The 25,463-nt window shown below is 41.4% G+C and overlaps 1 protein-coding gene across 13 annotated transcripts in view; it reads left to right on the forward strand.

The window, feature by feature from the left end:
* TNRC6B (trinucleotide repeat containing adaptor 6B) overlaps window positions 1–25,463 on the forward strand; it is a 278,141-nt gene that overhangs the window by 182,348 nt on the left and 70,330 nt on the right. For all 13 annotated transcript variants that reach the window (XR_010156023.1, XM_024352845.3, XM_024352849.3 and 10 more), the window contains 2 exons: window positions 18,304–18,391; window positions 23,461–23,482. Coding sequence is in view for 12 of the 13 variants with exons in the window: in XM_024352845.3 (XP_024208613.2) it covers window positions 18,304–18,391; window positions 23,461–23,482 (110 nt within the window). In the remaining variant the exon portion in view is untranslated. The remainder of the gene's footprint in view (window positions 1–18,303; window positions 18,392–23,460; window positions 23,483–25,463) is intronic.

A 25,463-nucleotide genomic window follows, 5' to 3' on the forward strand; every position in this document is an offset into this window, starting at 1 on the left:
GCTAGCAATCTGATTTCAAAGGTCAGTTATTATTTATTCTTTCAATAGAAAAGAAAAACTGTGTTGAACCATGTGTGGAGGAAAGCAGATAAAAAAATGCAACATGAAAAGGAAAACACCTGAATGTTTAGAAGAGCTGTCCCACCAGTTACTGTTATAAGTTCTCAGTTTTTCTCCTGAATAATATGTGCCTCAGAGCTGTGGATTCTGGTTGATAAACTTCTTTTCTCTCCTGTTTAGGAGCCATATTTCATCACTTTTCTGTAGAGAATAGTTCTTTCCAAGGCCATAGCTAAGACCGCTATTCCTCATCTTCTTTTTAGTTTCTTCGCTGTCAAGTGCTGACGGTAGAGTGCTGCTCTGGCTTTTGTGGGTTGGTCTGGCCCTTAAGGTGTAAACATAGTTTTTAGCAGTTCCAGATTATAAATATTAGAGTATGTGAGCCAGGAGTGGTGGCTCATGCCTGTAATCCTAGCACTTTGGGAGGCCGAGGCAGGCGGATCGCCTGATGTTAGGAGATTGAGACCAGCCTGGCCAACATGGTGAAACCCCGTCTCTACTAAAAATACTAAAAAATTAGCCAGGTGTGGTGGTGGGCACCTGTAATCCCAGCTACTCAGGAGGCTGAGGCAGGAGAATCGCTTGAACCCGGGAGGCGGAGGTTGCAGTGAGCCGAGATTGTGCCATCGCACTCCAGCCTGGGCAACGAGCAAAATTCCGTCTCAAAAATAAAATAAAACAAAAATAAATAAATAAACAAATAGATAAATGTATGTATGTATGTATGTTAGAGTATGTGGTATAAGCCCTCGTTGAGAAGCTGTTTCTTTTTTTTTTTTTTTTTTTTGAGACGGAGTCTTGCTGTGTCGCCCAGGCTGGAGTGCAGCGGCGTGATCTTGGCTCACTGCAACCTCCGCCTCCCAGGTTCAAGCGATTCTCCTGCCTTAGCCTCCCTAGTAGCTGGGACTACAGGCACAGGCCACCACGCCTGGCTAATTTTTTGTATATATTTTTTAGTAGGGACGGGGTTTCACCATGTTAGCCAGGATGGTCTCGATCTCCTGACCTCGTGATCCGCCCACCTCGGCCTCCCAAAGTGCTGGGATTACAGACATGAGCCACTGCGCCCAGCCCCAGGAGGCTGTTTCTTAGCCTGTTTGGATATTTGTAAAACCACTCCTAATTTCAGGCTGTTGTTAGAAGCATGGCATATTAATTGTAATGTATAGGAAAGTACTTTCAGGAGTAAAATGTGAGGTGTGAGGTGATGTTAAAGATTTATTCACTAAATCTTACATTAAGACCTAAGGTGTCCTTTGAACCTAAGGTGTCCTTTGAAGTCAAGCAAAACCGTAAGAATGGTTAAAAAATTAACAGCTTTGGTTCAATTGCCTTATAAACACATAATATAGGTATTACTGATCGAAGGAAAGTTCAGTGAAGATGCTGGTAGTTTACAGCACTCCGGAGAATTAAAACAATGAGATGTAAAGGTAACAGCTCTAAAAATTCAGACATTTGCCTTATTAAGCTCTTTTCTACAAGAGGCTTCATTGCATTGAAAAATGAAACCTGGCACCCATCCTAGGAGCATTATCTGTGCAGAAGTTCTGATTTACAGATTTGTGATCTTAGGGAACAGTGTGCACACCCAGGGTGAAATTTCAACTGATAAAGGGATCTCACTTACGGGGCTGTGTCATTCAGGGTTCTGCCAGGGAAATGGGCCATTCCAGGTATCCCTGTAGGAACGGCTTTTTTTTTTCTCTCTCTCTCCTTTGTTTTTCCTTTTACCTCCTTATTGAGGTATTATTGACATTTACAATGCGGTAAGTTTCAAACGATGTATGCAAAAGATAGTTAATATGTCCTTCACCACCCTCTGTCTCCTCTTGCCCATTTATCACCCCTCTCTGCCACCCTTCTCTGCCCCTTCTCCACCCCAGATAACCATTGATGTGCTTTCTGTCACCATAGATTAGTTGACATTTTCTAGAATTTTATACAAGTGGAATTGTTCAGTAGGTACTCTTTTTTGTGTGGCTTCTTTTACTCAACATAGTTATTTTTAGGTTCATCCATGTTGTGTTTAACAATAGTCCATTATTTTTATTGCTGAGTAAGTAGCATTCTGTTGTATATTCCACCTTAATTTGTTTATCCATTCACCTATTGATGTGCATTTGGGCAGTTGCTCATTTTCAGCTATTATCAATAAAGCTATGAATATTCATCTAGATGTCTTTGTTGGACATATGCTTTCTTTTCTCTAGAGTCAATAACCTAGGCAATGAATGGCTGGGTCATATAGTAGGTGTATGTTTAGCTTTTTAAGAAACTGCCAAAGTGTTTTCCAAAGTGATTGTACCATTTTACATTCCCACCATGAGAGAGTTCCATTTGTTAATTCTTGGAATGGTGAGTCTTTTTAATTTTGGACATTCTACAAGTACAAGTGTGTTGACATCTCATTGTGGCTTTAATTTGTTTTTTTCATAATCACTAAAGAAGTTGAATATCTTTTTATGTGTTTATTTGCCACATGTATGTCTTCTCTAGCAAAGTGTCTGTTCAAATCTTTTGCCCATCTTCTTTTTTTTTTTTTTTTTTTTTAAAGACAGGGTCTCACTCTGTTGCCCAGACTGGAGTGCAGTGGCACCATCTTGGTTCACCACAACCTCCGCCTCGCAGGCTCAAGCAATTTCTCCTGCCTCAGCCTCCCTAGTAGCTGGGACTACAGGCATGCACCACTACCATTCGGCTAATTTTTGTTTTTTTAGTAGCAATGGGATTTCACCATGTTGGCCAGACTGATCTCGAACTCCTGACCTCAAGTGATCCACTCACATCGGCCTCCAAGTGTGCTGGGATTACAAGTGTGAGCCACCGTGCCTGGCCTCTTTTGCCCAGTTTTAAGATGGGGTTCTTTATATACTGTGTATATAAATTCTTTGTCAGATAAGTGATTTGCAGATAACTTTTTCTCAGTCTGTGGCTTAATCTTTTTATTCTCTTAAATGTCTTTTGAAGAGCAGAAGTTTTTAACTTTGAGTCCAATATATCAGGGTTTTTTCTTTTATGGATCATGTTTTTTGGTGTTGTGTCAAAAAAATAATTTTTCTAACATAGGGTCACAAAGATTTTCTTGTATGTTTTCTTCTAGAAGTTTTATAGTTTTAGATTTTACATCTAGTTCTATGATTCATTGAATTAATTTTTATATATTGCCAAGGTACAAATTGAGGTTCATTTTTAAAGATATTCCTACTAGTTATTCTAACATCATTTGTTGAAAACAGTCTCTTTTCTCAGCTAAATTACCTTTGCAGCTTTTTTGAAAATTGGTTGTCTCTCTCTCTCTCTCTATATATATATCAGTGTATTTGTGGATTCTGTTCTATCCCATTGAACTTTTTGTCTATAGAAAAATAAGACAGTACCATACTGTGTTAATCACTTTAACTTTATAATAAGTCTTCACGTCAGGTTGTGCAAGTCCTCCAACTTGGTTCTTTTTATAGTTGCTGACTATTCTGAATCCTTTGCTTTTCCATATGAATTTTAGAAGGTACTTGTCAATTTCTACAAAAAAATTCTGCTGGGATTTTAATATAAAGATTTTGTTGAATCTAAATTAATTGGAGGATGATTGACATCTTAATATTTAGTCTTTTCATTCATGAGCATGGTACATCTCTTCACCTACGTAGGTTTTTAAAAATTTCTACCTGCAATGTTTTGTAGTTTTCAGTGTACATATTCAGGACTTGCATATTTTTGTCAGATTTATTCTTATGTGTTCACAGTTTTTGAAACTTATATATATGGAATCTTTTTTTAAATTTCTATTTCTGATTGTTCCTAGTATGTAAAAATGTAATTAGTTTTTTTATATTGATCTTGTATTTTGCAGCCTTGTTAAACTCACTTATTAATTTTGGTAACCTTTTTGGTAGGCTCCATTTGATTTTCCAAATAGGAAAGATTTTAATATAGGGAATCGAAGGTTCACACAACCGCTGGAAAGTCTGATGAAAGAAGTTCAGGAAGGCTCCTATTATTGTTGATGAAATTAGAGTGCATATTCCTAGAGGAGCAGTCATGTCAGTTGCGTGCAGCTATGGCTTCAGATGATCTGGAAGCTGCTGCAGAATAGGAAAGTCCTGCCTGTTGTTGCCTATGTGTCTTTTTGCAACTGTTTCTAGTGAATATTGACTTCTTTTCTGCTTTCCAGATCTAAGAAGGGTACCTCTCCTTGGTGGCAGCTAACCTGGAACCCTACAGGGAATGGGATTCTGGAAAATATAGTTCCAGGCCATTTCCTGAAGTGCAGGGAAGATCAGGAGAGGTGGTGATGGCAGTTTGACAGTCTGGCACTGACGGTATTAATAGAGATACATAATTACTCAGTCATGGAAAAGTGACTTAGCAATATTGTGAAAAAACAGGAGTGTTAGGTGGCTGTAACTCAGTAAGATGTGATTTCCAAGAAAGCAAATGACCTCTTTAACAGTATTAGCAGCGGCATATCATACGGGACAAGTAAGTGGCAGGCCCACCCTATTTGGTTGCCTTGCCCGGTAATTGGATGAGGGCAGACAAACTGGAACATGTTTAAGGGATAATGATCCCAGTGGTAAAGGGATAGAAAACCAGGTCGTGAGTGGAATGTGTGAAGGAACTAAAAGTGTTTCAGGGATGCATCATGGATAACTGCACATATTTGGAGAATTTATTCCATGTGTTCTGAAAAGGAAGTTTTAGGACCAGGGAGTCGAAGCTATCAGGAGACATTTCTCAAGGCACTATGAAGAACTTCCTACCCAGCTGCACTAAGTTTGAGTAGGAAGCCACATCTCTCCTTGTTCGAGTTTGCTGAGCTGCCCAGCTAGAGTATGTAAAGCATGAGACAAATGTTCTTCAGGCACCATTCTAACCCTGAAATTTTTTGCGGGGAAAAAGCTTTCAAATTGTTGGTTATAGCTTTTGCCACATAGAATTTTGGAAAGTAAAAACAAGTTTTTAAAAATAGCTGGCTGGGCGCAGTGGTGCACGCCTCTAATCCCAGCACTTTAGGAGGCCAAGGCAGGTGGATCACTTGATAACAGGAGTTCGAGACCAGCCTGGCCAACATGGCGAAACCCTGTTGCTACTACAAAAATTAGCCGGGCGTGGCTGGGCGCGATGGCTCACGCCTGTAATCCCAGCACTTTAGGAGGCTGAGGCGGGCAGAACACGAGATCAGGAGATCAAGACCATCCTGGCTAATGGTGAAACCCTGTCTCTACTAAAATACAAAAAATTAGCCAGGTGTAGTGGTGTGCGCCTGTAGTCCCAGCTACTCAGGAGGCTGAGGCAGGAGAATCGCTTGCACCCGGGAGGTGGAGGTTACAGTGAGCTGAGATCTGCTGCACTCCAGCCTAGCAACAGAGTAAGACTCCGTCTCAAAAAAAAGAAAAAATTAAAAGAAATTAGCCAGGTGTGGTGCCTCGTTCCTGTAGTCCCAGTTACTTGGGAGGCTGAGGTAGGAGAATTGCTAAACCCTGGGGCCGGAGATTGCAGTGAGCCAAGATCGCGCCACTGCACTCCAGCCTGGGCGACAAAGCAAGACTCGTCACAAAAAAGAAAAAAAAATTATCGGCCGGTCGCGGTGGCTCATGCCTGTAATCCCAGCACTTTGGGAGGCTGAGGAGGGTGGATCACAAGGTCAAGAGATCAAGACCATCCTGGCCAACATGGCAAAACCCCGTCTCTACTAAAAATACAAAAATTAGCCCAGCGTGGTTTCATGTGCCTGTGGTCCCAGCTACTCAGGAGGCTGAGGCAGGAGAATCGCTTGAACCCAGGAGGCGGAGGTTGCAGTGAGCCGAGATCGCACCACCGCACTCCAGCCTGGCAACAGAGCAAGACTCCGTCTCAAAAAAAAAAAAAAATTATCTTACTTTATTTGGTTTGAGTAATTCCAGACAAGCCAATTCCTTGCATATGCCTTAAAATACGTAAACTGGGAAATTCATGAAAAGCTTGGAGTCAGAGGGCTATGTCAGCAAAAGTCTATTGCCATATTTCATGGATTCTGAGCCTCACGTTCTTTTACTCACTTGACATCTCTGAAGTCTGCATTCACCCTACAGTGGATGCCACCCTTGGATGGCTGGTGCCTTTCATTTGCTGTCATCCAGCTGGCAGTTGTTCTTGCCTGCACATGCACAGATTGGTCCTAGCTATTCCTAATGTCATCATTTCAGTAGAGTTTCACAAAGTCTACGCTACACGAGTTGTTTAATCTAAAATACCTTCCCAGGCCGAGTGCGGTGCTCACACCTGTAATCCCAACAGTTTGAGAGGCCGATGCAGGAGTATTGCTTGAGTCCAGATATTCAAGACTAGCCTGGGCAACATAGCAAGACCCCATCTGTACAAAAAATTAAAAAATTAGCTGCACATGTTGGTGCATGTCTGTAGTCCCAGCCACTTGGAAGGCCGAGGCAGGAGGATCACTCAAGCCCAGGAGTTTGAGGCTGCAGCGAACCATGATCACACCATTGCATTCCTGCGTGATAGAGCAAGACCCTGTCTCAAAACAAACAAAAACTTCACTAAGGTTATACTGTAATTACACATTGAAACACAGATACAAATAATGAGGCAAATGCTTGATATTAATGAGATTTTAACTAAGAAATGACTACAATTCTATATTTTCTTGAAAAGAAACAACCAAGTGCGTACTCATGTGCTGCTCAAAGATCTAGGGACCAGCAGCTTATTAGAAATGGAAAATTGTAGGCCCTGTCCCACAGCATTCTAAATAAGAATCTGCGTTTAACAAGATACCCATTAAAATTTGAGAAGCATTGCTTTACACAGCCTCAGAAAGGAAGGTAACACAATGTAGAAGGAACTGTGTTACATTTTGTTACCAACATATAAAAGTGTTACCTATCACATGTCACATAATAAAATTGAAGGCAGGAGAAATTTCTTTATCCCTTAAAATTAATTAAAAATGCATTTACCTTAATCTTTCTAGTTTTAATGTTGTTTTCTTCTTAAAAGCCACTTAGAATGATTTTTATGCCCTAGTGCTATTTGGCCTTGTCTGCTAATTTAATATGTGCAAATTACATTAGCATCCCATTAAATTCCCTCATATCCAGCAAATGAAAAAAATGTTAAGAACAAATCCAATATACATATTTGGAGTACCCTACTATGTAATTTCCTCTGCCTGAATGGATATGTTCCAACATGCTTTTTGTGTGTGTGCATTTTTAATTAAAAACATTTTAAGTGGATACTTTGAGCACTTGGCTTAACTCTTTTCATTGTACTCCTTTGTTAATTTTTCTTACCCCAAATTTGCGTGTGGTGTCATTAATCCTTAATTAGTTATAATTGGCAATGGTTTTGTGGCTAGTTATTTTCTTACTGTTTTATAAGTTGCCAAGATTACCTTTTATTTTCTAAGGAAATAATGTTCATACAAGTCACATGTCTTAGGTGCATTTTGAAAACCCCTATTTAAATCTGTATTGGGCAGAGTCCTTAGTATGTAGATAGTAGAATTCATTCTCACTGGTGTGTGGGTTTATTAAATGGTACTTGAGAGGCTGAGGGTCAGGTGACGCCCAGCACCACACCATGGAACTGGGGGTCCCGTGGGAGCTTTTTTCTTTTCCTGCACATTCAGGAAATTGCTGTTACGGGGGTAGGCTCCAGGACCACGTCATCCCTACAGCGCTCTCTGAGAAGATGGGTGCCCTGTGTGTCCTCTGGTAAAGTCACACATGCACCTTATTGGCATAGCATAAATCACATCCCCATCTCTAATTGTGAAGGAGTCTTGGAAATAGGCCAGAGGGGCTTGGAATTGGTGTTGACTGAGCTGATGAAGATACCACCACAAAGTGAGATAATAGCTCAGTGACTAGTACACCACTAAAATTCCTGGGAAAAGAATTGTATTGTGAATTATGTGTCAGAGGAGCATTTTAAATACCCTTGTGGCTATCTGTCTATTCCTGCTGTACTTAAGGAATACTTGATCGATTAAACTAACAATTTGAGCATGTTAAGATGAAGTGTAGATTCTAGAATATTTTTGGAAATCTATTTCTGTAATGTGGGGACTAAATGATTTCTCAAATTCCTTTTGACTCTTAACGTGACTTTCATAAGGAAAATCGTTTAAAGTAGGAGTCCTTGACAAAATTTCAAACAGGAGACCAAAAGATGAGTCAATGTTTGAAGCTCTCTTTTTTTAATTGAAATTTTTGAGATAATTGTAGGTTCACATGCCAGAAGCAAGGCAGAGAGATTCTGTATGCCATTCCACCAATGGTAACTTCTTGCAGAACTATAGTACAATGTCGCAACCCAGATTTTGATACGATCTGCCAAATTTTGATTTCCCCAGTTTTACTTGTATTTAATTGCCTATGTGTTTAGTTCTATACAATTTTATCACATGTGGGTTCATGTATCCACCACCATCAAATACAGGACAGTTCTGTCACCACAAGGGTCACTAGTGTCACCATTTTTTATAACCACTCCTGCCTCACCCTACCCCCCTTTGTATCCTCTGGCGCCCAACCACCTGTCATCTCAGAAATATTATCTAAATGGAATCTACAGTATGACGCTTTTGGGAGTGGCTTTTCTCATTCAGCATAATTCCATGGAGATTCATCCAAGTTGGTGTATTATTAATGGTTTGTTCCTTTTTATTGTGGAGTTCTTTTTAATCTTTTACAGTATTAGTTTACTTCTGGCATAGTTCCCGTGTTGGGTGGCTGTCTTCCTGTTCCGGTCTGTCTGCCTTGATTTTGTGGAGTTGGAACTAGGACCGAAGGTGCTGCCACACTTACTGATCACAGGGTGTCAGGGATAGGTTTTGATGCTGTTACAGCCAGTCATCCAGACCTTAATGGAAGGGAAGATGCTTCTGGGAATGTGGAGCCATTTCCTGTCAAGATGAACCCTGGCTGTTCTTCTGAATTAAGGTTCTTATCATCCTTTCATTCCCATCAGCCTACAGGTGGAGATTAATATGTTCAAGTGTGAAATTGTCAGCCCTGCCTCTCCTGCATGTTTGAGGCACGATGGGCTCAGAGACATGCATACAGCAACCATTGGTCATGACTCTAGTTTGTGGAAAGAAGTTTATCTCTTGGCCGGGCATGGTGGCTCATACCTATAATCCCAACATTTTTGGAGGTCGAGGCGGGCGGATTATCTGAGGCCAGGAGTTCGAGACCAGCCTGACCAACATAGTGAAACCCCATCTCTACTAAAAATACAAAAATTAGCTGGGCGTGGTGGTGCATGCCTGTAATCCCAGCTACTCGGGAGGCTGAGGCAGGAGAATCACTTGAACCTGGGAGGCGGAGGCTGCAGTGAGCTGAGATTGTGCCACTGCACTCGGGAGATGGCATGAGACTCTGTCACAAAAACAAAAGTTGATCTCTAACCTGGATTATCACAAGCTTGAATTCACACATCCAAGATCCTGGTACTTTCAAAACAGCAAAGGCACTGCAGGCTGTCTTCAGAGTATTCCAAAGTGTGGTAGAGACAGGGAACAGAGCAAGGAGAGCACATTTTCTGCCCTGAAGGTGCTGTCTGGGTTGTGAGGTGAGGTAGGACTATTTAAAAAGTGGAACTGAGAGCCCCAGGAAAGCAGGCAGCACAGCATCTTGTTTGCTGCTGAATTCTCAGCCTCAGCCTGGTGCCTGGCATCAAGTGAGCACTGAAATACTGAGGGAACTGATGCGGCGGAAGGGAAACTTGCAGCCACGGTGCCCAGTTCTTCTGGTGTAGATGAGGGTGACTACCAAGTAAGCCGGAAAACCAGAGAAGGTGTGGGTGTGTGTCTGGGGAGGCTTGCTGCCGAGAGAAGGAAGAAGTGGGGGTAGCCATCTCCCTTCCCCCAAACTCACACCCAGCACTTACTTTCCCATCTTAGGCCCTGGGACTTACTCTTCTCTTGGCCTGGTCACTCATCTCCCAGATGGCTTTCTTTATGGAGGAGTCTGGATGTCCCTGTCTCACAGATGCCCGCTACGGATGCCTCATGGAAGGCAGCCCCCTCTTCCCATCTCTTCCCTCTTAGACACTCTGGCCCCTTTCCAGCTTTTTGTCTTCATGGCATTGCCTGGCGTTGTGTGTGTGTTTTTTCTGTCTCCTATCTAGAATGTCAGCTCCCTGAGGGCAGGGACCATCCTTCTTTTGCCCAGTCCTATATCCTCATTGTGTCACAGGTCAGTGCGTGGCATATCATAGACACTCAGCATGTTTATTAGATGATGTAGTTCGTTGTTTTGAGGCTGTTCTTTAAACGCATCTCCCCCGGGAGGGTAGAAAGTGTTGCTTACTCTTTAATGATGCATTTTGGTAGCATTTACTTGGAGGCCCTGCTGTGTTTCTGGTGTTTGTGCCACGGACATAGGGCAGGGAGAAAAGGAAGGTTCATTCCCCTTCCCTTGTGCTCAGAGGCTTCAGCCGTGGGAAACGCACACACACTCGACTCGCCGTTCTCTAGTGTGGCGGGTGCTCTGGTGCAGCAGGCCAGCCCCCCGATGGCAAGGTTGACAGCTGAGGAGAGAGGCGGGCCTCCCGACTGAAACTGAGAATGAGAGGTTTTGGAAGTTTTGCATTTAGGTGCTTGTGTTCACCAGTCACAATTTGATTCCTTATTCAATTACCAGAAAATATGTGCTGGTTAATTTAAAAAATGCGTTCCCTGTAAGGAGATCCCCCCGCCCCCAACCCCCGAATCCTGCTTCTGGTGTCGTCCCTGCCACCTTCTCCCTTACACCCTGTACTGCATTCTGGTTGCCATTCCTCAGATACACCAATCTCACTGATTGACATTTGCCACTCCCTCTGTCTGGAATGTTCACCCCCAGATACCCACATGGCCCCATCCCTCACCTCAGTGAGTCTCCATTCTCATGCAACTGTATCAGAGGCCTTTTCTAACTATTATATGGAAGGTGTTGCCCTCTCCCCACCTCTCTCCTTCTCTGTCAGGTGAACTGTCTTCTCCTGAGCACTGTTGTTGCCTGAACTGTGTATTTTATACATGCATCTTGTTGTATATCTTGTTCATTTGTTGCCTTTCTCCCCCACTGGGATGTAAGTCACATGAGAGCCAAAGCTCGGTTTTGTTTCTGCCAGATCTCCAGTGCTTAGAAAAAGTGCCTGGCTCGGCCGGGCGCAGTGGCTCACGCCTGTAATCCTAGCACTTTGGAAGGCCAAGGTGGGCGGATCACTTGAGGTCAGGAGTTCAAGACCAGGCCAGCCAACATAGTGAGACCCCGTCTCTACTAAAAATACAAAAGTTAGCTGGGCGTGGTGGCAGGCGCCTGTAATCTCAGCAACTCAGGAGGCTGAGGCATGAGAATCACTTGAACCTGGGAGGCGGAGGTTGCAGTGTGCTGAGATTGCGCCACTGCACTGCAGCGTGGGTGACAGAGCAAGACTCCATTTCAAAAAGAAAAGAAAAGTGCCTGGCTCATATTAGACAATAAATGTTTGTTAAAGGAATGAGTCAGTTCCTGGACATCCTAGTAGAAGAGAGCCAAGTCAGTCTGTGCCTTCCGGTCTGTGCCTGTTACCACCCTGGTAAAAGCAGCCATGCCGCAGAAAGTCACTTCAGGTGCTCTGATGCTGCCGGTACCGGTGTCATCTGCCTTGAGACCTTGAGGGCCAAACAAGAGACGGGGCAATAGTTGTGGGGTCTGCAGAAGAAGGCAAGTTTCTCTAGAGTTGGAGTTACTGGGGATGGTGCTGTTGAAGCAAGTGGATATTGAGCTAGGACTTGCCACTAGGGTAAGGTGTGATGGGCATTAAAGAGGATGGTTTTTGTCAGGCGTGCCGAATGAGGAAAATGTAAAAGCTAGAACTGTACTATGAATGGCTTTGAATGCCAATTACAGATGCTCCAAGCTCTTAGCTTTCCCTTTGCATGGTCTCAGACCATTGGAGGGTTCAGTTCTGGGATGCAGCCGGTTCCTAGGGATGTCAGCATCATTGCTTTTTGGTGTTCTGAACTTGCATGCGGGACAGTCTTGTTATGCCTCAGCTTAAGTGAATATTGTGAATATTGGGTATTTTCTTTTTTTGTTTTTCTTTCTTTTTTTTGAGACCGAGTCTCGCTTTGTCTCCCAGGCTGGAGTGCAGTGGCGCGATCTCGGCTCACTGCAACTTCTGCCTCCCAGGTTCAAATGACTCTCCTGCCTCAGCCTCCCAAGCAGCTGGGTAGCCCGCCACCATGCCCAGCTAATTTTTTTGTATTTTTAGTAGAGATGGGGTTTCGCCATGTTGGCTAGGCTCATCTCAAACTCCTGACCTCATGATCTGCCCGCCTCAGCCTCCGAAAGTGCTGGGATTACAGGCATGAGCCACTGTGCCCGGCCGAATATTGGGTATTTTCTATTCAGGTACAAGTCACTTCTACTTTTCTCTACTATTATTGTAAAAAATTAAGAAGAAAACACTGTTGTATTCGCTCTTCACCTGAGAGGTTCTCAAGAGTAGTTTGGCTTTTTACCATTCAGGATTTATTCTAGATTATGGTGTTTGCACTTGCTTTATCTTTTGCCTGCCTGCACAGTACCTCCCACACATTCGTCCCCTGCAGAGGCAATATTAAACCCCCAGCTCCCCTAGACAATGCTTCCTAACCTTTTCAGGTCAAGACACACAGAGAAAAGATTAGTACAGCACACTGGGGTAAGTAGATGAGGTTGGACTGGGCTAGCAGCAGTCCCAGGCTGGGCTGTAAGGAGTTTGAGGGGCTTTGTATTCCATATGTACCTGGAAGCTGGGTGCACCTATAAACTATTCTTGGCACAAAGTTAGGGAATTGGAGGTGCCCGTAGTATTGCTTTGGAAGCTATAGTAGAGACTCAGTAAATACTTAACTGAATTTGTTGAATGAATTAAATAATTTGAAAGTGATGAGTTTTACATCTGGCTGTATATTTAGAGATGAGAGAAAATATGAATGATTTCTCTTGCCCTTCATACTTAAAAGCAATTGATGATCAAGTAGGACCCACCTAGTCACCTGGCATTTGCATTTGTTGCTGTATGGGAGGGTTTTTTATTGTTGTTGTTTGTTTTGGAGACAGGGTCTCACTCTGTTGCCCACACTGGAGTGCAGTGGCATGATTATGACTCACTGCAGCCTCAGCTTCCTGGGCTCAGGTGATGGGAGGTTTGATTTTTGAGACATAAATCAGGTAATAATGTTTTCAAGTGTAGGTATAAACAAGAATTTAGAGCAGTTTCTCAACCCTAGCTACATGTTAGAACCACTTGGAGGGACTTCTGAAAATCCCTGGAGATTTCTATGTAATTGACCTGGGGTACTGCCTGAGCAATAGTTTTGTGTTTGTTGTTTATATTTTCTTTTGTTTTTGGAAACAATCTCGAACTTACAGAGTTTGAATCTGTATGATTTTAAAAAGCCTCTTTTCCCCCTGAGTCATTTGAGAATTAACTGCTGATCCAATGCTGTCACCTGTAGCCCTTTCACCAATACTATAGTCTGTTTCTAACAAAAAGAACATTCTGGTGTAGAACCACAATATAACCATCAAAGGGAAAAAATTAACGCACCGATTCATGACCACCACTTACTCTTCAGCTCCATTCAAGGTGTGAGATTTGCCGCACATTGCATTTGGTTGTTAGGTCTTTGCAGTCTCCTTTCATTTGGAACAATTCCTCAATCTTTCCTTGACTGTCAAAGCCTTAAAACTTTTGAAGATTGCAGGCCAGTATATTTTGTAGAATGCCTCTGAATGTGGAGTTGTCTGATGGTTCCTTTGATGGTATTCAGGTTAAACACATTTAAAAGGACTCATAGAATCAATGCTGTGTTCTTCTTACAGCATCCTGTCATGTAACTCAGAGTTTGAATTTGTCCCATAGCTGATCATGTTCACATGGATTACTTGATTAAGGTGGTATCTTGACAGGCTTCTCCTTGACGTAATTACTCTTCTCAACCCTTTATGACAAGTATTTTATGGGGAGGTGTTTTGAAACTATGTGACTATTCCATTCCTCATTTCAATTTATTCATTTGCTTATTTCTCTCTGTATGAACTTGTGTTTTCCTATTTTATACGATGGCTTATAGTCTCTTACTATAATTACTTATTTTGATGTTGATGTTGTTCCAGATTTAGCTTGTAGGAGCACTTCAAACTGTCGTCTGTGGTCATTTGACGGATCCCATCATTCTTTGAGCACTCTTTTGCTTCTTGGCAAATGTACATTCCAGGTTCATCTTGTACTTTCCTTATCCTACCCCCAGAATTAGCTCTTGTTCCAGAGAACTCTGGTTTTATTTAGTGAAGAATAGAAGCCACAAAACTGGGTGCTAAGTGTGTTCATTGTTATTTGGATATTGCTTGTTCTCCAGCCCTCAGAGTGACAGAGCTAAGGGAATAAGAGTGTGTGTGTGTGTGTGCATGCGCACGTGCATGTGTGAAGGAATATATACTCACATATGTACACAAACTTACAGCTAATATTTATTGTGTCTATATATATTGGAAACCATGAGTTCACGTCAATAACTAATTTAGATCCAACCCCACAGAGTTCATTTGAGTTTTCTCCATTTTCTTCCATTTGTGTAACTTATTTTCTCAACAGTGAGAAACATGGCTGTCATTATTCTTTTTTTCTTTTCTTTTTTTTTTTTTTGAGACGGAGTTTCGCTCTTGTTGCCCAGGCTGGAGTGCAGTGGCACGATTTCGGCTCACCGCAACCTCCGCCTCCCAGGTTCAAGCGATTCTCCTGCCTCAGCCTCCTGAATAGCTGAGATTACAGGCATGTGTCACCACGCCCACCTAATTTTGTATTTTAAACCTCTGTGGGGTTTCTCCATGTTGGTCAGGCTGGTCTTGAACTCCTGACCTCAGGTGATCCACCCGCCTTGGCCTCCCAAAGTGCTGGAATTACAGGCGTGAGCCACCGCGCCCGTCCCTATTATTCTTAATATACTTAAATAGTCCATCAGTCTCCTGTATGTAACCCATCTCCATCACCACCCCCATGGACGCCTTCTCCACATAGACGCCCATTGCTCTTTGCTTGGGCTGTCACTCAGAACAGGGATTTATTTTATTTTATTTTACTTTTTGGAGACAGAGTCTCGCTCTGTCACCCAGGCTGGAGTGCAGTGGTGTAATCTTGGCTAACTGCAACTTCTGCCTCTGGGTTCAAGCAATTCTCCTGCCTCAGCCTCTCGAGTAGCTGAGACTACAGGCGTGTGCCACCACGCCCATCTAATTTTTTGTATTTTTAGTAGAGATGGGGTTTCACTGTGTTAGCCAGGATGGTCTAGATCTCCTGCCCTCGCAATCCACCCGTCTCGGCCTCCCAAAGTGCTGGGATTACAGGCGTGAGCCACTGCACCCGGCCTGGATTTTTTTAAAGCTCCCCAAATGGTGCTAATGTGCAGCCTAGATAGAGAACATTACTGAATTAGAAAAAAGGTGAGACTCACACTATTTGATTTATTGTTATAAATTTTTGATTTAAAAATGGCAGGTTTTTAAGCCAGATTTGGCAAAGTAGATTCTTCCTAAGGAAGTGAAATTTAAAAAGAAGACTAACTCCTACCAAGATGCATGGTAAAAAAAACAAAACAAAACAAAAAACAGGGTGAAAGTATAGCCTGTCACCCGGAAAGCTTTGAAATATATCTGTTTTAGAAATGAATTTACTTCTACTGAGCATGAATTTCAATCTATTTCCCTTAATTGCCTGTTTATAGGGACAATATTTGAAAAGGTTTGTTTTTGAAGAACGTGTTTGATTAAAACTTACCCCTTTTTTTACATTTTATTTTATTAATTTATTATTCATTCATTTATTTATTTTGCTCTTGTCACCCAGGCTGGAGTACAATGGTGTGATCTTGGTTGACTACAACCTCCGCCTCCCAGGTTCAAGCTATTTTCCCGCGTCACCCTCCCAAGTAGCTGGGATTACAGGTGCATGCCACCACGCCCAGCTAATTTGTGTGTTTTTAGTAGAGATGGGGTTTCACCATGTCGGCCAGGCCAGTCTCAAACTCCTGACCTCAGGTGATCCACCCACCTTGGCCTCCCAAAGTGCTGGGATTACAGGTGTGAGTCACTGCGCCCAGCTAACATTGCATTTTTTAAAGTAAACTTTTAATTTTAGAATAATTTTAGATTTAGAAAAAAATGACAACCTAATACCTTTTTTTTTTTGTAAACACCAAATCTTTAAACAGGAAATATTCAGGCTGTGGTTGCTACTTTCCTGTAGTTGGTTTCACTGTAAAATGTGGAAGCCAAGTTACAGCAACATGGGCATGAGGAACCCCATCCACTCCTTCCACTTGCAGCCAGAGGAAGCAAAAGGCTTTTAGAGCCAAATATAACAGGATCTGTGGCCAGCCTGCCTGAGATGATCAACATCCATCTTACCAGTGTTTGTAAATCCATTTTCTTAAAGGAGGGCACTGCTGCTGCAGGCGGATTTTCTCCGCGTGTTTCACACCTAGACAGAGGCACACAATCTGACTCCAAAGAAATCCAGCATAAGACCTAAGGAAATTTCAGTAAAATCTCCTCCTTGGTTGTGTGGATTTTGCGTATTAGGCTTTTATATCTTTATACCCAGAGGTGCAGAAGGAGAAAGGCTAATATTTGAATGCGGACAAAGTCAGTGACAACATGTAGGTAAAAAAGTTTTTTAAGTCTTTTTTTTTTTCTATAAATAAGACATTATGTATTCACGAGAGCCCACCTCAGTTTTCATCCATGGTTCCTTTTGTATAGTTTCAGCATGTTAAACTAGATCTCCGCTTCCCAAACTTGAGTCCTTCGGGAACCATCTTTATGATTTTGCCGTGTTTGCAAACCTGTTATTCACTTAACCTTTAATTTGACTCACTTGTAACTCGGCCTTATGCTAGGTGATATCTGTGAAACCATGGATTTGTTATCTGTTCGGTATTCTGAGGACCTGGGAACTAGATCTTTAAGTCTCCTTCCAGCGATGAAATTCCATAAGCATAGAGTCTGGGGTTTCCCACTGTGAGCTTTGAAGTTACTGCAGTTGGTTGAGTGTATGTTTTTTCCCAGTTGATACATAGAGTGAAAGTTGACAGCATTCCAATAAATGTTACTTTTCAAATGTGTGCTGTAAATTATAGTCTCTTAATTTCTTCAGATTCAGCACATTTCTCCAACTAGAATGTTTATGATTGTGTACCATTTTTATTCTAATTCAGTGGAGCAAAACCTGGTTGTCTTAATTCATGTGTACAGGAAGATATAGTAGTGAATTCACCCAATAGGAAATACATTTATTTATTTATTTATTTATTTATTTATTTTTGAGGCGGAGTCTGGCTCTGTTGACTGGGCTAGAGTGCAGCGGCACTATCTTGGCTCACTCCAACCTCCTCTTACCGGGTTCCAGTGATTCTCCTGCCTCAGCCTCCTGAGTAGCTGGGACTACAGGAGCATGCCACCATGCCCGGCTAATTTTTGTATTTTTAGTAGAGACGGGGTTTCACTATGTTGACCAGGCTGGTCTCGAACTCCTGACCTCAAGTGATCTGTCCGCCTCAGCCTCCCAGAGTGCTGGGATTACAGGCGTAAGCTACCACGCCTGTCCTGGAATACATTGATTTATAGGACAATCAGTGCCTGCCTTAAAAATAGAAAATAGAAATAGAAATAGAAAATATATAAAACAAATAGAAAATATATAAAACATATAGTATTAATACATATAGAGAAAAAATTTAGAATACAGAACATAGAGCTTTATGTTCACCACTCTGAAGATGAAATGGGAAAATACCTAATTTATGATAAATACATATGTACCATAATTGAGTTAATATATTCTGCATTATCTGTGAGGAATACTGCCCAGAAGCCATCTGGATATTGTCATATTCAAATCAGGTCCTTTGCTGAGTGGAAATTAATCGTGTGTGTGTGTGTTTGTGTGTGTATTCTTTTAGGTAGATATTATAAAAGCTTACCTTAATAGGCTTCTTTGAAACCAAACTTAATGTCATGTTTTACAAAAGAGGTGACAAACCAAGATGTGGGAATAATTAAATGTGAGTTTTATGGATCCTTTTGATTTAAATGAAATACTGTGTTCTATTCAGTCACAGAGATGAAATGTCGTCTTGCCCACCACTTACAAGCATTCAATTTGCTGCGGAAATGGATTGTGAATATAGATGTATAACCTTCTGTTATGATGTTACTTTAATAGAGAGAAGGAGCAAGAAAGGGAAGAACAGTTAATGGAAGACAAGAAAAGGAAGAAAGAGGATAAAAAGAAAAAAGAAGCCACTCAGAAGGTAGGTTTAATCAGTTAAGTCTGTCTTTATATCTGCTAGGCATCCAGCATCCAGAACAAGAAACTGTCTTGGCTTGAATATCCGATATCTTTTATTTTTTTTCCTGAGATGGAGTCTTGCTCTGTCACCCAGGCTGGAGTGCAGTGGCGTGATCTTGGCTCACTGCAACCTCCGCCTCCAGGTTTAAGCGATGCTCCTCTCTCAGCCTCCTGAGTAGCTGGGATTACAGGCGCACGCCACCACGCCGGGCTAATTTTTGTATTTTTAGTAGAGATGGGGTTTCTCCATGTTGGCCAGGCTGGTCTCAAACTCCTGTCCTCGTGATCCGCCCACCTTGGCCCCCCAAAGTGCTGAGATTACAGGTGTGAGCCACTGCACCTGGCCTGAATACCTGATATCCCAATAATGATACTTGAGACATGTGTTTACTTAAAAGTTTTTATATTTGGAAGTGGGAGAAAGTTCAAGGTCTGCATTTGTTACCATAAAGTAGATGTTAAATAATGCTATGGCTGAGTTTTTGAAAACAACAGTAAACAGTATTAGAAAGGGAAGAGAGTTTTCAAACTCTCAACTCTTGTCGTATTTCCTTATTTGTATATTAATTTAATCTATATTTTCTTAAGCAAGCCTATAGAATAGCTTTTAAAAACTGGCTGGAGGTTTGCCCCGGTGTTCTTTTGTTCCACCCATGGTGCTGTTGTCTAGATGAGTCTACCTTGGGAGAATTACAAGTAGAAACCCCTCTCGGAAAGGATCTAGTGAGCCCACGTAGTGCTTTGGAGGATATGGCATTGTGTGGCTTTGAGGAATTGCTTAGAGAAAACAAGAGATGCTAAAAGAAAAAAGGCAAAGGGCCAACGGCTGTCACCTGTCAGGTCTCAGGTGAGCGGTTGGTCCGGCAGAGTTGTCCAAGGCAGAGTGGTTAGAATGTACCTTACCTCCCTGTTTGCCTCAGAGCATGCCCCTCTGCCCTGTCCGTTGTCTGATCTTACCTGTTTCCCCACCTTACCATTCTTTTTGCATCTCTTAACTTGGGCTCTGGCTCAGCAGGGTTGCTTTGGTACCTTTTTTGGAGGTAAGGTGATTTTCTGTCAGGTATTGTTACTGCTATGTAAAGCATTTGGGAAGCAGGGCCTACTGTGGGAAAGGTTCGAGGGTCCCTGCCCTGGTGCTAGTTAATTGAAGCTAAGTTTAGGGAGAAAGAAACTGTGATAAGGTTCAGAGGAAACTCTAGATTTAGAAGACAGTCAAGGCAGTCACACACAAGCCAGTGTAACACTGCACGTTTTTCCAGCATTATTGGATATAGCGTTTCTCATAACTCAATTTTTTGAATTATTGAAATAATAATTTGTGAGTATCAGCATAAGAAAAATTCTGAAAATAGTTTCTGAATTGGATTGCATATGTCCCTGCTATGTTAAATATATGAAATGTAATTTTATCTTTTCTTCATGACTTAATTAAAAGGAACATTCATTATTATTTGGTGCTATAATAGACCGCTGTGCTCTTTAAGATTTTGTCTGCTTTTAATTGTGTTTGTCTCTATTAATAGTGGTATATTCTCCATCACATCTTCATGCAGTCAGGGTACCTGCTTCTAATGTGTTGCTTCTCACCTGAGTTTGTTAGAATTGCCTAAAATTCTGGAGTGAAAAGTCTAAATAAATAAGCCAGGTTGCCTGGTGTGGTGGCTCATGCCTGTAATCCCAACACTTTGGGAGGCCAAGGCAGGCGGGATCACTTGAGTCCAGGAGCTCGAGACCAGCCTTGCCAACATGAAAACCCCGTCTCTACCAACAAAAATACAAAAAAAATTAGCCGAGTGTGGTGGTGCACACCTGTGGTCCCAGCTACTTTGGAAGCTGAGGTAGCAGGATCACTTGAGCCCAGGAGGGGGAGGTTGCATTGAGTGGAGATTGCACCACTGCACCCCAGCCTGGGTGACAGAGTGAGATCTTGTGTCTAGAAAAAAAAAAAAAAACCATAGAAGTCAGATAACAACCCAGAGATGTTTTTGTACTTTCCTTTGCGTCCGTGGCCACATGCCCTGTCACTGAGGTTGCAGTATGCAGGTCCACCAGCTGTGGGTGTTTGTAGCATTGCCCCTGTGGTTTCTGGGTTCTTGTCCCCGTGCCTCGCACACATTGCACCCTCCACCTCCAACTGGAGGGATGTGAGATTAAACCTCAGTGAAAGTTTTCTTTCCTTAGGACACTCACACATTTCCTCTACTAAGTTGATACAAAAATCGGATTTTGCAGTCTATGGAGATGAGTGATTAATAGGCTGGGTACCAAGGTACTTGAGCAAAGGCTGTTAACAAGAGGATGCCAAACAGAGTGATTTAGAGAGTATATATTCCTTCTTCATTTTTAACATACATAACAGTGTTTTCTTAAACTACAAATATCAATACCTAAAATGATTAATAAAATAGGCCTCTGTAAACTTTTATTGGATTCCACAAAGAAAAATGATTTAAAATAAAGATGGTGTGAATGTACTTGAGAGTGAATGAGATTATTTATGCAGAGAATGTAGTTTATGTAGCTGGACAGTCTCTCCTATGTGCCTTCATCTGCATTAAGAACTGATGAAGAAGTGATAGCAAAGGGGAAAATTACCGTAAATAAAATTTTTAAGTGATTAATTTTATGAACAATAAAAATTCTATCGTTTTTGCTCAAAAATGTTCCAGATCAGCTTGACATAGAATCTAGGCTGACGCAGGCTGATGCGTGGCCTTTGATCTTGTTTTATTATACTGAACCATTGCATAATTTCAGAATTAAATTCTGATTTAGCAGTTTTAAGGAGAGCACAAAGCTTACCATGTGATTATCTTCGTGGTTTCCAACCTTATTGTAGAGACATCACCTCAGCTAGGAGCCATAAAATGTGCTATGATGCAAAGAATCGTGGAGAACGTGCCAGAGATCTGTCATGTGGTCAGTGGTTCATTCATTCGGTCCGCAAACATTTGTGGTGCCTCTTCTAAGGGCTTCCACATCTTTCATGCTGCTTTCCCCAGTGCTTTTTGACCACCTCTTTGTGTCCATCTTCACTGTTAGACTGACTCTCAGTTTCTTGGTTTTATTTGTATTTGTATGGCCAGTAACTAGGGCAGTGCCTGGTGCAAGATAATCACTCAGAAATTGTTTAATAAGTGAATGGTCAAGAATGAAGGTGGAAACATAATTTTCTTGAAGAATTGGCACTTACTTAAAGCTAAAACTAAATTACCTCCACACAGAAATTAAGCATGAACCTTTTCCAGTGTTCATTGGTTGTAGCAGTTGGCTCTTCCTGGAGCCATCACTGAGTAAACTGGTAGATACCCATTCATGAGAGAGGTGTCAAAGAAGGGTTCCATTCACATTCATTTAGGCTGATGCTGCTAAAGGAGCATTGTTTAGCGTTGGCAGAACACATGCTTTGATCATCCAGCTTCTCGCCGTCTGGGGGACAGCTTTTAACAGAACCCACATGATAAAACATATTTGACATTATTTGGGCTTGTTGCTTACAATGGGAAGGCACTGACTTCCTGTATAACTGATCTTCAAAATGGCATTCTAAGAAATAGTTACAATGATATAAAACCTAAATTGCCTTCGGGAATTGGTATGTGGCTGCATGTCGTTCATTCTTGGATAAGTAAAGATGTAGAAAAATTATACAAGAATATTTTCAGTAGAATTGAGCTCTGTAACAGTACTGGGAAACATTCATTTTTAAGATGCTGGATTCCACAAATTCACTGTAATAGAATTAGCTTGTCATTTAACACAGGAATGTAGGAAACACACCAGGAAGTTCTACAGGCGGATCCTTTAACTCTTATTTAGAGTCTGATGGTGTGCTGGGATCCATCGCGAGGTGGGCTGGTCAGCTACAGGACCTTTCTTCCAGGGATGATTGTGTTTTTGTGAACCCCCATGGCCGTAATCCAGTACGATTACCAGCCACAAATCATCAGACTTCTTCTTTGCTATATGAATATTTTTATTACAAAAGTCAGATAACCAAATAAAAATGCTTTAAAAGATTAACAGTTGGGAAAATGGGTCAGAATCACCCACGCTCTCAAAAATTTAATGTAACCACTATTGGAACGATGGCATAGTTCCTTTTGGATGTTTTGCTTGTGCATCACCTTTGTGGTTTTATTGTTATAAATTAGATGCCCTCCTTTATTTTCCCCTCTTAAAAATATCAGAAGCAGTTTTCTATAAGGCTCCTAATCATCATTTCCAAACTCTCTGAAGTCCATTACTATATTCAGCCTGTCCAACCTTCTAGGTTAATCATTTCCATAGACGTATTAGTTACTATATAAAGAAATACTTTCTTTTTTTAACAAAGCACCCTTGATTTGTCCAAAATTTACATATTTCAATCTTACTGCTGTACTTCATGCTATTTTATATAAATGTTGATAATAACAGCAAACATTTATTGAGCACTGCATAGCATATCTGATTTAATCCTTACAGGAGTCCTTTGCAGGGTTTATACTATTATTATCTCCATTCAATAGATAATAGAAAACTGGGGGTCTCATAGCCAGAAAGTGACAAGGTTTGGTTTTGAATCCTGCTTTCTGACCATGACGTCTGATGCCTCTGATGATGAGTCCCTGAGGTTTTGCTTTTAGATTTCAGATCAAGTGTTTGTGTCTGTACTCATAGGGGAATCTTTTTGTGTCTATGGCTAATTTAGTTTCTGGGCCACATTCATGTGATTTTTCTCTAGTCATAGCATTCAAAATGCAAGTAGCATTCTCAGTACAGGGACCTCATCATATAATGAGTGGAATGCTTTTTTTTTTTTAAGTTTTACTATTCTTCCTAATGGTGGTCATGTAAATTATAGCTGGACATATGGCCATAGTCTCTGGAAGGATGTCTGAACTGACTCCCAGCTCCTTTTTCTGGATTTCAGCTATGCCTGTGTGCCTGACAGCTTGGATTACTTGAGTTATCAGACTAAAGTAGTCTGAAAATACAGTACTGAATTAAAAAGCAAATCTCATTTACTTTTATCTGTTTATTTTGCAGGTCACGGAACAAAAAACCAAAGGTAAGATTTTTTTTTTTCTTTTTAAATTATTTAGAACCTTTTGTGTTTAGCTTTTACACTGTTGCTGACTCAGCCTCCAATCCACTGAAAAGAGGGTGGGCGTAGAGTAATTAAGGTGGGTTGTTTGCAGTCACTGAGGAGCAGTAATGACAAATTGAAAATACTTGTATTGGTGTTTCTAGTTGGCCTTAAATTTTTTAGGAGTCAAAAGAGTAAATACCTTGTTTTAAAAAGTATATGGGTCATGGCTGGGCACGGTGGCTTACGCCTGTAATCCCAGCACTTTGGGAGGCTGGATCACCTGAGGTTGGGAGTTTGAGACCAACCTGGCCGATATGACTGAGACCCCATCTCTACTAAAAATAAAAAATTAGCCGGACGTGGTGGCTCATGCCTGTAATCCCAGCTCCTTGGGAGGCTGAGGCATGAGAATCGCTTGAACCTGGGAGGCAGAGGTTGCAGTGAGCCGAGATCATGCCACTGCACTCCAGCCTGGGCAACAAAGTGAGACTCCGTCTCAAAAAAAAAAAAAAAAAAGTATATGGGTCATGATTGTGAACTGAACCTTTTCAAAACTTTTTTTAAAGAATAATAGCAAAAAACAAACAACAGCTTTTAATTAACAGATGGGAATTACAGCAGTTTGTCCACCACCTTGACCCATGGCATGCATTGAGTCTGATAATGGAATATTGTACCTAGGATGTTTACTCTGCCTTCTAAGCTAAAACTTAGAATATGCTTTTTTAAAAGATAATACATTTTGAGTAGCTTAACTCTGCTAAAAAATAGTGACATGTTGTAAACAGAAGCAGGTGCCCCTTGGGTCATTCTCAATCTAATAGTCCATGTTGTTTTGGCTTCTTGCTCGCCTGTTAATTTTGATCATGTAGTTTTGTCTGGTGATTGTCACACTTTTGTTCATTTCCCCTTCAGAATGAGAGAATTAATTCTTTGAGATAGCTCCTCTCCTTGCCTACTTAAATATGTGTTTCTCAATTAGGTATGCATAAGAATCATTTGCATAAAATCGTCAAAATACGCAGTCCCAGGCCATGGCCCTAGCAGATGTATTTTGAAAAGCTCTGCAGGTGACCCCAGTACATGTCCCTAGTTGAGAATCACTGCCTTAGATGAAGGGAATTAGATGTGACTGTGATGACTTGGAGGAGGACAGGGGTGACGGGGAGGTCAAGGCTTGATGGGAAGCCCTGTAATGATTGGTTTCTTCATTGTTTTGTTTTGTTTTGTTGGACTACCAGACCAAAGCCTGTCACACAATGATGAAAGAGTAATAAGACAGTGCTAATTTCTTAGGAAACTTAGTTATGGAAAATAAATTCTCGTATGACTAGGCGTTACTATAATAAATTTCTAACCAAAAGACATTTCAAAGGAGAATGTAGTCCGGGAGTTTGTAGTGATGTGTAAAAGAAACCATAATTATTAGTTATAATTAATTGGTTACAGAGAATAGTATCTGCCCTTGTACATTTCCTCAGTTTCAGCCCAGAAGTAGGCTTTATTTTGAAAGGATCTTTGTAAATTACTTGCTTGAAATATAAATGATACTTTACCATAGAAATAGTGTTATCCATACTGGTACAGTGCCCATACTTTCTAAACCAACATACTTTCTAGAAAAGGATTTGGGCACTTAAGTATTTATATTTGTAGGGCTTTTTGATGATTTATGGGGACAGCAGATGAGAAAACTGGCATTTTTTCCTGGGTAGTCTAGACTCTGGTTGCTGCAACATGGTGGTTGGGTTCCTAGCCCTGGCCACAAGACTGATGCTTGCAAAGCCAAGTGTTAGTTGTGCTGTAGAACTGAGCTCCTCTGTATGGTAAGTGGTGTTGGGAAACAGAAAATCTGTTAGGCATCTTTTCTTTTTTTTCTTTTTTTCTTTTTTTTTTTTTTTTTGAGGCAAAGTCTCGCTCTGTCACCCAGGTGATCTCGGCTCACTGCAAGCTCCGCCTC

Source organism: Pan troglodytes, chromosome 23, assembly GCF_028858775.2.
Source record: "Pan troglodytes isolate AG18354 chromosome 23, NHGRI_mPanTro3-v2.0_pri, whole genome shotgun sequence".
Classification (NCBI taxonomy): Eukaryota; Metazoa; Chordata; class Mammalia; order Primates; family Hominidae; genus Pan; species Pan troglodytes.